General features: G+C 37.1%; 1 protein-coding gene across 1 annotated transcript; it reads left to right on the top strand.

The window, feature by feature from the left end:
• The first annotated feature begins 6,124 nt into the window (after positions 1-6,124).
• Positions 6,125-12,604, top strand: LOC311293137 (uncharacterized protein). Its single transcript, XM_084413182.1, has 5 exons — positions 6,125-6,215; positions 10,065-10,241; positions 10,346-10,539; positions 10,999-11,026; positions 11,917-12,604. Exons 1-5 carry the CDS (start codon positions 6,206-6,208, stop codon positions 12,090-12,092), a joined length of 585 nt encoding a protein of 194 aa, XP_084269308.1. The 5' UTR covers positions 6,125-6,205; the 3' UTR covers positions 12,093-12,604.
• Positions 12,605-12,899: the final 295 nt, after the last annotated feature.

Here is a 12,899-nt window from a genome sequence, read left to right as displayed (position 1 = left end):
GACGGCTCTACTCCTCGAAATGGTCTGTGTTTTCTAGCTGGTGCGCAGCTCGTGATATATCACCCACAGACTGTGGAGTGACAGAGGTTCTCTCCTTCCTACAAGAGCTACTGGACAAGGGTAGAACCCCTTCCATGCTCAAGGTTTATGTGGCGGCTATAGCGGCGTCCGCTAAACCGACGCTTGGCCAGTCACTGGGGAGAAATGATCTGGTCATCTGGTCATACTCAAACCAAAACACGGATATGTTCCTAAGTCCCTCAACACCGTTCAGGGCTCAGGTGATTTCTCTGTCGGCTCTGCTGGTCTGTAATGAGGAGAAGGACGCGAGCTTCCTTTGCCCAGTCAGGGCATTAAGAGCTTATGTGTCGTGCTCATCCGTCTTCAGACAGACGGAACAGCTCTTTGTGTTGTTCAGCGGACGTTCTAAGGGACTAGCTGCATCGAAACAGACCCTATCCACTTCTAAGGGCTTGCGGTGCCCATTAGGTGTCAAAGCGCACTCCACTGGAGGCATGGCCTCATCGTGGCCTTGGTATAGTGGGATTGCCTTGCAAGATATCTGTATGGCGGCAGGCTGGGACTCCCCGTCTACATTTATAAGGTTTTATAACCTAGAGGTTCCTGCTTTGCAGGCTAAGCTACTTTCGGTCCAATAAATCAGAACTATCTGCCCCGATGCTTCGGCTCAGAATTCTGAAACTGCTCGAGCAACGCTCGCAGATCGATCAAATATATTTCTAACGGGCAGTGTATAAGACCCATTATATTCATCTGTCCAGGCCGATTTCTCGCCCTAGCAGTGTGAAACAGTATAAATGGCCCCTTATCAGGTGCTATTCATTTAGGGATGACGCTATCAGCCCTCTTCCCGTACTCCCTGTGAGTCCCTTATGATTTTGCTCTATATGAGCCCCGGGCACCTGCCCTTGGGACTTTGGTGTTGGATCTCAGCACGCACGGCGTTTTACACTGTGTTCCCCATAGCGTAAGATACTTACGCAGTACGAGAGACCTCTCGTAAGAGAACGTACTCGGTTACTAACGTAACCTCGGTTCTCTCTAGAAGAGGGAACGAGTACTGCGTATCGTGCCGTGCATGCAACAAGCTCTGGTTCGCTTTTGCCAGTAAAACTAGGGTGATCAGCTTATCAAGCCATATTTATTAGGCCCACGCAACGTGAGTTTCGGCGGAACGTGATGTGGTGGGCGCGAAGCGCCCCCATTGGATCTGACGTCACGGGGGCCTCTCTTGATAGGCTGCTGCAGTTGCCACAGGGCAGCCAATAGGCACGCGAGCCGTCTTGCCTACGCCTGCATGCTGCCAACGCGTTTTACATTATTTCAAAATTAAAGGATAATTTTTGGCTTCAGCATCTCGCGGAAAAGAGATTTCCCCATAGCGTAACGCAGTACTCGTTCCCTCTTCTAGAGAGAACCGAGGTTACGTTAGTAACCAAGTACGTTTTATTTAGCTGTGCGGAGTTAAATCTGTGTGGTGAAGCTGCGCTTGACAGCGCAGAGCGGGAGAGGCTCACTGACCAATGTTCAGTCAGCAGTCAGAACTTTTCTTTTAGACGCTCCGTTTTGCCACGGGATGGTGATTGCAAATACTGTAATGCCAATCGTCTGAGGGTGGGTACCGATGATGGTGAAATACATTTTTACTGAAACTGTAATCATATCCGCGACCCGCGAGAATGAGACAGATGATTGACAGGACGATAGCGGAGGCAATTAAAGGCGCAAGATAACTTCTGTTAACAAAAACATAAATAAAAAAGTGTTTAATATAAGTGACTTTGTCTTTGTTTTATTGTTTTTGTTGTTTTTAATCTAATAAGTGTGAACCACAAACTGAGCCTTCGTTTTAAAGGGCAATTCCAAATATATTTTATTTAGGCCTATTTGTTAGGCTATAATATGGGCATTTTATAATACAGCATAAATAAAAACAAACACACGTAATATGTATGCCTATAGGCAAAACACTTTTGTTTGTGTGAACTTTTATCCCCAACCATATTTCTTCATGGGCTCCACACCAGGGGTCACGCTCAGCACCCCTTCTTCCCATGGTACTAACGGTAATTAACAGTATGCTGACCCAGTTTATTATGTAAAATCTTTGGTATATGTAATCTATACACTGTATTATTACATATAGACTATATGTAATATCTAAAAACACTTTACAGTGATGGAAATAAACTTTTCTTAAAGGAACACTCCACCGTTTTTTGAAATAGGGCTTATTCACCTTCTTTCCTACATTTAGATAGGTGGGCAAATGCATTTTTGTCTCAGTGCATGCGTTGTTTTAGTTTGACAGGGTCGGCGCTAGCTTAGCTTAGCACAATGAATGGAATCCTTTGTTGCCAGCTAGCATGGCCTGAGTAAAAGTGATAAAAAAAATAAAAAAAACCCACCTAATTACTTCTTGTGGCCTGCGTATTCACAACGAGTACAAATAGCGATGCAGATTAACACTAGGCGATTTCCTAGGCAGATATTAACTTGGGACTATATTAGGGGGAAGCACAAGCGAAGCACTGCTGCTTAGGCGAAGCACTGCTACTTGGGTGCAGAGATATCACGCAACACATGAAATGTGAATATGTGGTATAATATGTTAATGTGAATACAGGTATGGGTCGATCTATACATGCATGAAGTGGGAGAGAGGCCGCACTATGCTTAAATATATTTTTATTTTTATTTGCACAGACGCGCCGAAACGCGTCTGTGCAAATAAAAATATATATATATTTAAGCATAGTGCGGCCTCTCTCCCACTTCATGTATTATAATTATCTAGGCCAGCACTCTTAAAATTGACAAGTGTACACATTGAGTGAAGCCTGCTCATATCCACATTTACTTTTCGATCTATACATGCATCACGTTTAAAATAATCACTTACTCTGTGGACAGTTGTCCATTTGATCCATTCGGCGCGGGGCTTTTTTTCCAGTTCACTTTATCACACCGGGAAAAAAAATAGAGTAAAAGTTACTGCAGGATGAATCACCGCCGTGAAATCCTCGGTAGCTGTGACACAACTGCAGGCGCGCTCATCTTGATCTGACGCGCTGAGCCTGGTCATCAATGGATGGCAGAAACTTGTCCCACTCTCTACAGCACAGACACTATTTCAGTCGGGATAGATTGGCATATTCCCCCAGATTCACACCACCAGGCTCTTGACTGTCTGAGAAGTCACCCTCTTCATCTCTCACAAAATTAGCCATGTTCATTGCCATTCATGTACTCTAGGAAAAATAGCCAGCTACTATTCACGCCGGTATGTTAACATTTCATGTGTTGCGTGATATCTCTGCGCCCAAGTAGCAGTGCTTCGCCTAAGCAGCAGTGATTCGCCTGTGCTTCCCCCTAATATAGTCCCAAGTCTGTATCTGCCTAGGAAATCGCCTAGTGTTAATCTGCATCGCTATTTGTACTTGTTGTGAATACGCAGGCCACAAGAAGTAATTAGGTGGGTTTTATTTTTTATTTTTTTTCACTTTTACTCGGGCCATGCTAGCTGGCAACAAAGGATTCCATTCATTGTGCTAAGCTAAGCTAGCGCCGACCCTGTCAAACTAAAACAACGCATGCACTGAGACAAAAATGCATTTGCCCAACTATCTAAATGTAGGAAAGAAGGTGAATAAGCCCTATTTAAAAAAAACGGTGGAGTGTTCCTTTAAAGCGTGTTGTATATCACCACAGATTTATTGACACCCTTCTATCTGTGTTGTATACTGTAATAGACAATTGTCCTGCAGAATGATGAGGTTTTTTGTAAGAAAAACATTGCAAGCAAATGTCGTATTGTTGTTTGAAATATAAATCAACAATGTAAGAGGCTTTAGGCTGTCTGATTAACTCTGTATGAACAAACACCCAGCTTTGCAGTATAGGTGGCACAGAAGCAGCATCTGACCCTGTATTTAGATGTACATTACACACTGTCTAATGCAGCTCAAAGGAGGCACTGTGAATTTGCATAGCAAAAAAAAAAAAATATATATATATATATACAGTGGTGGTCAAAATTGATGGCACCCCTGATAAATATGATAAAAAATGGCTGTAAAAAATAAATCTGCATTGTTTATCCATTTGATCTTTCATTCAAATAATTCACAAAAATCTAACCTTTCATTGAAGTAAAAGAATTGAAAGTGGGGGTAAATCACATTATGAAATAAATGTTTTTCTCCAAAACACGCTGGCCATAATTGTTGGCACCCTGTTATTAAATACTTTTTGCAACCTCCTTTTGCCAAGATAACAGCTCTGAGTTTTCTTCTATAATGCCTGATGAGTTTGGAGAACACCTGACAAGAGATCAGAGACCATTCCTCCATACAGAATCTCTCCAGATCCTTCAGATTCACAAGTTCATGTTGGTGCTTCTTCTCTTCAGTTCACTCCTCTCATCAGGTCAGGGAACTGGGACGGTCATGGCAGAAGCTTCATTTTGTGCTCAGTTACACATTTTTGTGTTGATTTTGATGTTTGTTTTGGACCGTTGTCCTGATGGAAGAACCAACCACGGCCCATTATAAGATTTCTAGCAGAGGCAGTCAGGTTTTGATTTTTTATCTGTTGGTATTTGCTAGAATCCATAATACCATAATGTATCTGAACAAGATGTCCAGGACCTCCAGCAAATAAATAGGCCCACAACATATAAGATCCAGCAGTATATTTAACCGTAGGCATGGGGTACTCTTCATCCCTGTTTGAACCAAACACATCTGCTGGGTTTGCTGCCAAAAAGCCCTTTTTTTCGTTTTATCTGACCACAGAATCTGGTCCTTTTTGAAGATCCAGTCATGTCTGACAACTGAATATGCTGGAGTATGTTCTTGGAGGAGCGAGGAGGATTTTTCTTGAAACCCTCCCAAACAACATGTGGTGACATAGGGGTTGTTTGATAATTTTTTTTTAGGCTTTCTGACCCCCAAGACTCAACTAATCTCTGCAATTCTCCATCTGTGATCCTTGAAGAGTCTTTGGCCACTCAAACAATATAGACACGTCCTCTTCCAGGCAGATTCGTAACATCTTTAGTTGATTATAACTTCTTAATTATTGCTCTGATGGTCAAAATGGGGATTTTCAATTCTTTAGATATTTTCTTACAGCCACTTTCTATTTTGTGAAGCTCAACAATCTTTTGCTGCACATCAGAACTATATTCTTTGGTTTTACTCATTGTGATGGATGATTAAGGGGATTTGGCCTTTGTGTTTCCTCATATTTAAACTCCTGTGAAACAAGAAGTCATAGCTGGACAATTTCATGTTCCTAGTCACCCTGGTGTGCTAAAAAAGGTAAATATTATGGGAATATACTTCAGAGATATTTTTCTCATAAAAAATTCTAGGGTGCCAACAATTATGGCCAGCGTGTTTTGGAGAAAAACATTTATTTCATAATGTGATTTACCCCCCAATTTCAATTCTTTTACTTCAATGAAAGGTTAGATTTTTGCGAATTTTTTTTAAGGAAAGATCAAAAGGATAAACAATGCAGATTTATTTTTTACAGCCATTTTTTATCATATTTATCAGGGGTGCCATCAATTTTGACCATGACTGTATTACATGTGTTTGTTTTTATTTATGCTGTATTATAAAATGCCCATATTATAGCCTATAACAAATAAATAAAATATATTTGGAATTGCCCTTTAAAACGAAGGCTCAGTTTGTGGTTCACACTTATTAGATTAAAAACAACAAAAACAATAAAACAAAGACAGTCACTTGTATTAAAAAAAATTTTATTTATGTTTTTGTTAACAGAAGTTATCTTGCGCCTTTAATTGCCTCCGCTATCGTCCTGTCAATCATCATACAATAATAAAGTAACACAATTAATCTTTTGTTAAAATCCATACAGTAGGCTATTACACACCTTAACTTACAACTATAGGCTAACTATTAAATGATTTAATATAATATTTATTTTCTGCTACCGATTATTATGTAGCCTAAGCAGTAGCCTAATTATAAAACAGACGCATGCAGCCTATTGTGCTGTAACTGATTTTTTTTAGACGTTTATTTGCGCATTAGAGTCAAAACGAAACTGAAAGAACATTAAGCTTGAATAAACTAAAAATGAAAGTGTTGCTCAATGACTCAGGATTCAGCGCTCAGACCTCACGCACTTTCAGCCTCTGAAGAAGATGAAGAACAGTAAGTAGCTGTTGTCCTTCATTATGCCTTTTTTTATGTTTTTTTTAATTTTTTTTATCCCACTGGAACTTTACCTGGTTATTTGTGAATGAGATTTTAAAGTGCATACGCCTATCACAGAACTGTAAAATACAAATGGATGGAAATCTTCCACCAATGTTTTAGCCGAAATGATATATAGATCAGAAATACTGTAAGATTGGTCCGTGTTCCGTTTTTATACCAAAAATGCAAATACAAAAATGAAAAATTGAAACCAGACATTAATTTTTTTTTTTTTTTTTCTTTTGTGTAACTACTTCATCAGTAGATACTTTTGCTAAATTGTGACTTCAGAAAGCCAGGAAATCTAACCGATTTTCTATTTCCAGTTTTGGTCTTTTAATTTGTGACGTGGGCTAAATCACAAATAATAAATGTGCTAAATATAATGCAGTCACGGACTGGTCATCGGGAGCAGCTGGGAAAAGTGAAATTTGGCACATTTTCCAGCTTGTTTGTATTTACCTACTTATTTGTTATTAATTCATTTTATTAATATACCTTACACACTTGGTCAGGGGATGCATTTTACAGTACAACCACGAGATCATCCCAGTTAATTTTCAGTGGGATAGGAAGCAGAAGGAGGGCAGCTCGCCAAGATCCAGATCCTTCATGGGAATCTAGCATGAAAGATAAAAAGACTTCCAAGCTAAAAAATACAAAAGATTAAGCATATATATATATATATATATATATATATATATATATATATATATATATATATATATATATATATATATATATATATATATACAGTACTGTGCAAAAGTCTTAGGCATGTTAATATCCCCCAGCCCCCGTCCCCCCCAAAAATGGTTTTAAGTCAGTTATTTATATCTTTTGCTGTAGTGTGTCAGTAGGAAATATCAGTTTACATTTCCAAACATTCTTTTTGCCATTAATTGTAATAATCCAGTGAGATTTCTGTATGCACAAGGAATCTGACAACAGCCAAGATGATCTGATCTCACCATCATCGAGTCCGTCTGTGATAACATGAAGAAACTGAAACATGCCTAAGACTTTTGCACAGTACTGTACACTGTTAACCCTTGCTGTAAAAAAAAGGCCAAATTCTGACAATATCATACCATTTTCCATTAAAACAGTAATGTACCGTAGAAAACAAAAATAGATTACAGGAATATACTGTGAATTAACAGCTCTCAAAGTCGACGCTCAGAGTGTTTTCCCAATCACACCCTATACCCTCATTCACTATTCCCTACATTAGTTCACTAATATAGTCCACTTGACAGAGTAAATGAAAAGAAGTGAGTGAATTGAGACACTGATGAACACCTGATAAGCAGAATCACTGAAGGACAGAGAAACAAGAACAGAAAAAAGAGAAACACAAGAACTACAACTGACTTCCCGTTTACAAACCAGTTTACTATTATTTCTTTCATACATGTACAAAAGTTCTTGTTGAGAATTAACAGAGATTTAGTTAATAATAAAGTTTGTTGTCACCATGATGGAGATCAGTATTTGCTTTAGTTGGTCTCTTGTCCCTTGACTTCTTACCATTCATCTTTCTCTGACTGCTGTAACAGTGAGTTTATAAAACACATTTGTTCTGGCAAGAAAAAGTCAAGAGGAACTTGATCAGATGTTTTGGGGATTTTGGGATGATGTCACAATTATCCTGGACATTTCTGATTCTCTGATCTTTTCTGTGTATATTCTTTGAATTAATGGGTATTTCATATTTTGCATGTATCTGTGAGTCTACAACATGATATCAACATTATTGTAATCAGGTCTTCTGAAAAATATCGTTATCGTATAGTGCTTTAAAACATTTATGAGCTCCTACTTGACTCAGACATCAACAATCAGCACATGAATCTCAACAATGGTGACAATCAAAAGTTTCATGTCGCAATGCATGCTGGGTTCCAGGATAATATAAAACTCCCAGCATGCACTGCTGCATGAATAATAAAAAAAATTGCCACCATTGTTGAGATTCATATGCTAAATTGTGATATATCTGTGTTTCTATAAGATATTATATATTATAATATATGTATTATATAGCTCTGTTATTTTTGGTTATGAATGATGTGTTAAAAAATGAGTCACTGTAATTTATTGCTGTGGTTTCACAGTGGTGCTGATGTAACACTTTTGATTGAAGATTAAACTCTGACTGAGTGAGAATGAATTCCTTAGTGAATGAACAGGCAATATGATGATTTTGTCATCATAATCATTATAACCGCAATCATTCATAAACTGTGTGTGTGCACAAGTGTGACTTGTAAACACAGCTCAAGCAGCGAAAGAAACACTAATGTTTTAGCATCAGCATCCCAACTAAAGCAAACACTGATTTCTATAATGGTAACTTCAAACCAAACATTTTCAATTAAACATCTCAATAACAACTTCTGTAGATGTATGACAGAAATAAAGTCATACTGGTTAATAATAAGTGTAATGATGTGTAATGGCTGGAAGTCAGTTGTAGGTCTTGTGTTTCTCTATTTTCTGTTCGTGTGTTTCTCTTTCCTTCAGTGATTCTGCTTGTTAACATCAAGTGTTCATCACTAATGCTCATCAATCACTTACATCCCTTAATTATCTCACTGCAACACTGTCTCAATGTTACTTTTACTCTTTGTAGTGCTGATTTTCCTGTGGTGTTGAAAGGGTTAACAGTGTAAGATAAAAACCCCACGAAATGTTTTTTTAACAGTAATAAACTGTAAGTTATAAAACAGGTTTATACTAGCAACACTGTTGCCAGTAGTTTACTGTAAAATTTAGTTTTTTGGGTCACCGTTGTGCTGAAGATTAGAGGCTGTGCTTCAGTCCAGGAGAAGATCTACAAACATTGATGATATGCTGCATGTTGCTTTATTTAAAAGGCAATGACTGTGTAGTTGCTGGTCCAGTGGAAATCTCTTTATTTACTCAAGTTTTTTTGTGGTCTCAAATGAAAGAAGTTCATAGTAATACTTTGCTCACATTATTTGTGCATTATAAATTTTAGTTAATACATTTAAATTACAGTTGGTCAATTTAAGACAGTCGGTTTCTGCAAGTGTAATTAGTTAACTTGAGTTTTAATTTAGTGCATTTTTACAGTAACATACTGTAGATTACAGTAAAGCACTGTATAATTAACAGTATATACTGGCAACAGTGTTGCCAGTATTTTACTGTAAAAAAACCCGGTAAGGTCTAACAGTGTGTATATAATATATATATATATATATATATATATATATATATATTGGTCAGGTTTTTAGCTCTCGTTAGGTCTCCAACATTCGTCTCCTCTAATAGCACTTAAAAAAAAAAAATCCCACTATAATAGGTTCTATTTATAGAACATTTGTGACCACATTCCAGTGCTGCTTCCTTGTTCCTGCTACCTAAAAATTAGAACAAGATTTTCAGAGAGAGGTAACTACACAGCAATTAAAACGAGAGAGCAAAAACATATATATTTTTTTTTCATAATTTATAGATAGGCGGGCCAGAGTCCTAAAAAAAAAATCATCCATTTGAAAACATGCAGTAGATCCATACAATAAACTGCCAATAATGTAATTTGTTGACCATAAATGCATTAAAAATGCTGACATTTCATATTTAGACTATTTTTCAACAGGAATGAAAACGAGGCTGCATAAGGATTGAAGGATAATTAATTGATTCATAAAATAACATTTTAATGAAAGTTTGTGTTAATGAAAGGCTAAGATGTCACTAGTTAAAAAGCTGAATATTCTAAATTGTATTCTGTTCTTCAACTGTTTTATCTTCCCCCTCTTTTTTTGGACCCAGGACAGACAATGGATTCTGTTGAAGATGAATTCAAGAGAAGTCTTCGTAATAAAGTATCTGGTCTGAAGGAGGTCTATTACCTTGAGCGATGTGAATTCATACTGTTTTTCTGCACCATTGTTTCTCGTGCTGGAACTGACATTGACGCTGCAATGAAGTACATTGATCAAGTTACAAGTGTGAACCCAGATTAATAATAAAAAACATAATTAATTAAACTTAACCGATTTCGTTTTTTTTTTAATGATCCAATTAACAATCCACTTTTAACTGCCCTACAGGTCAGTTCAAGCCAGTCATCATGGTGATACTCCATTCTACGTTTGACCCTGAGAAAATTATCCCAGACAGCAACAATGCTATAAAGAGACATGACGTATTTGCAGTGGACTGTCTGAGTTTTGATAACGAATTACTGAGATGTCAGAAGAATGACAATGCAATTGCTGAAGCTGCACAGTACCTCAATTCAAAGGTAGGCATGTTGATCACCATGGACACTTTTCTCAAACTGCGATGATGTGTTTCCAGTTGTTAACATAAAAATCTAGCAAAGTTTTTATATTTCCATTTTTTTAAATGTACATTTGTAACACTATACTTTTTTTTTTATAAAAAATAAATACAACATAAATACAGGGAGGGAAGGTAGGCTAAATTTGACACCTTTTTCTCTTCTGACTGTTGTAATCAATCTCTTTATATATTTTTCTCATTTAGAAACTTGTGGAAAAGCTATCGTGTATTTTTCTTTTCTTTTGCTATTGCAACAGCAGGAATGCAATGATCATATTTGCTGTATAGAAGTTTACCCATTCATGACAACTTCCGCTTCTGAAACCAGCAAATGTGTGAAAAGGGTCCAAAGTGAAAGATGAATGTGTGTTTTATTGTAGTTAACACAAATATATTCATATATTAATTTCCCTTCCAGAATCTGACTTCATATTATTTCTTGAGTAGTAAGTATTCCAAGCTTTACATTCTTCATTCTTCAGTAAAATGTTCACTCTTACCCAGAGGCGGACAGAGTACACAGCTTCATTACTTGAGTAAAAGTACAGATACCCCTTGCTAAATTTGACTTGAATACAAGTAAAAGTACTACTACTAAGTCAGATGTCTACTTAAGTAAAAGTACTGAAGTACTTGTTTTTAAAAGTACTTGAGTATCAAGAGTACATTTTCTAAATATTGCATTACTACTGCCACAGTGCTTACATTGGTAAACACAGCAAACACTTGAAGCGAAAACTATCATTAACTTGTTCAGAAAATTGAAATAGTCTGGCGAGGTGGGGCCACGGGTTGGCACTTTCCCGGGATGGACCTGCATCCCTTGTTTCGTCCATGGTTTCGTCTCTTATCTAAATCTGACCATGGAGTTGACTTTGGCGGAAAGTGCTGAAGGTGATTGCTGATAGGCTGTCCCAATCAGTGGCGTCTGCACAATCCAATCACGTTTGAGAGGGAAACAACAAATTGAGGGTTTCCGAGATTTTTCTTTTTTCCTTTTTTTTTTTTTTTTTGAAGTAGTAACGGGTAGCCTACTCACGGTTATGGATAGAAATGTAGCGGAGTAAAGAGTAAAGAGTACAATATTTGCCTCTCAAATGTACTTGAGTAAAGTCATGAGTACTCCCCAAAAATGATACTCGAGTAAAGTACAGATCCCTCAAAATTGTACTTAAGTACTGTACTCAAGTAAATGTACTCCGTTACTGTCCGGCTCTGCTCTTACCATGCAATATCCTAATTAATTATAGTTATAAAAATAAATGAAGGAATGTGAAGGAATAAAACAAAAACCTATGGTATTATATTTTATATAAGCTGTCTTTCACTCTTGCAGAAGATGGTGGAAATCGAAATCTATCCAGAGACCAGAGTGCTGAAAATGGCAGACTAATCACTGATGGAGACTTAATGCAAAGATTCCTTCGTTTCGCTCGTTACCCTCGTTGGCTTATTGCTCTTGTTTTCCTTGTTTTCCTCATTATCCTTTTGGCGCTTATTGGATATTTTTAAGTTAACAGCTTTGTTGTTAATTCATCCAGTGCTAATTAACACGGTCTATAATCATATATCAAATTATCCTATAAACAGAATATCACCAAAACTGCATGTATAGTAGACAGCATGAAGATAATTAAATTTTGAATATAAATTAGCAGGTAACTGGTTATATGATGATGCTTATGTCTATGTGAGATGTGATTCTAAGTATGCATGGACTCAAGTGTTTTGTGATTGAATAGTTGAGGCACAAACAGTCAAATGTCATTTTCAAATGTGCTAATGTTGCATGTCATTGTTCAAAAAACCTCCTAGCCTAAATAAACAGCTGTTTCTTGCCACTTTTTATTAATGTGTTCTTTCATTTTTCCTATTATTTCTGCTTTACTCAGTGGACTATTTCATTTCCTTGTACCCCCACATATGCACCCTCAAGACTAAACCAATATTCTGTAGATTTATAAGTATCTCATTTATTAATTCTTGTCTTGTTGACTGGCCACTTAATAAACTATTTAAAGCTGACAGAGAGTCTGTACAAATAACTGCCTTTATTGGCTTTTATGCAAAATACGCACTTTAATGTAAAAATACACGACATGCAAGATGAGACGGAATAGGAATTCAGAATAGTATTTATTTAATCTTCATAACACTCAGGAACAGAGAGAAATGTAGGATAAATCGCAAACCAACTTAACATGCGAGAACCGACAAGGGACATAACAGGGAGTTAAAATACAAGACAAACATAATGACTGATAGGTGATAATTATACGTAACCCTAGCAAACAAGGAGATAATAAGTAGCCAAGGAAA

This window comes from Rutilus rutilus, assembly GCF_951802725.1.
Source record: "Rutilus rutilus genome assembly, chromosome: 7".
Taxonomy (NCBI): Eukaryota; Metazoa; Chordata; class Actinopteri; order Cypriniformes; family Leuciscidae; genus Rutilus; species Rutilus rutilus.
Note: the sequence above shows the minus strand (reverse complement) of the source record. Positions and strands in the feature narration are given on the sequence as shown.

What these genes read in the sequence shown, in the direction of transcription:
- LOC311293137 (XM_084413182.1), top strand. An exon ending in GTACATTGATCAAGTTACAA is followed by an intron (nt 10,242 to 10,345) that starts GTGTGAACCCAG and finishes ACTGCCCTACAG; the next exon opens with GTCAGTTCAAGCCAGTCATC. An exon ending in TTCATATTATTTCTTGAGTA is followed by an intron (nt 11,027 to 11,916) that starts GTAAGTATTCCA and finishes TCACTCTTGCAG; the next exon opens with AAGATGGTGGAAATCGAAAT.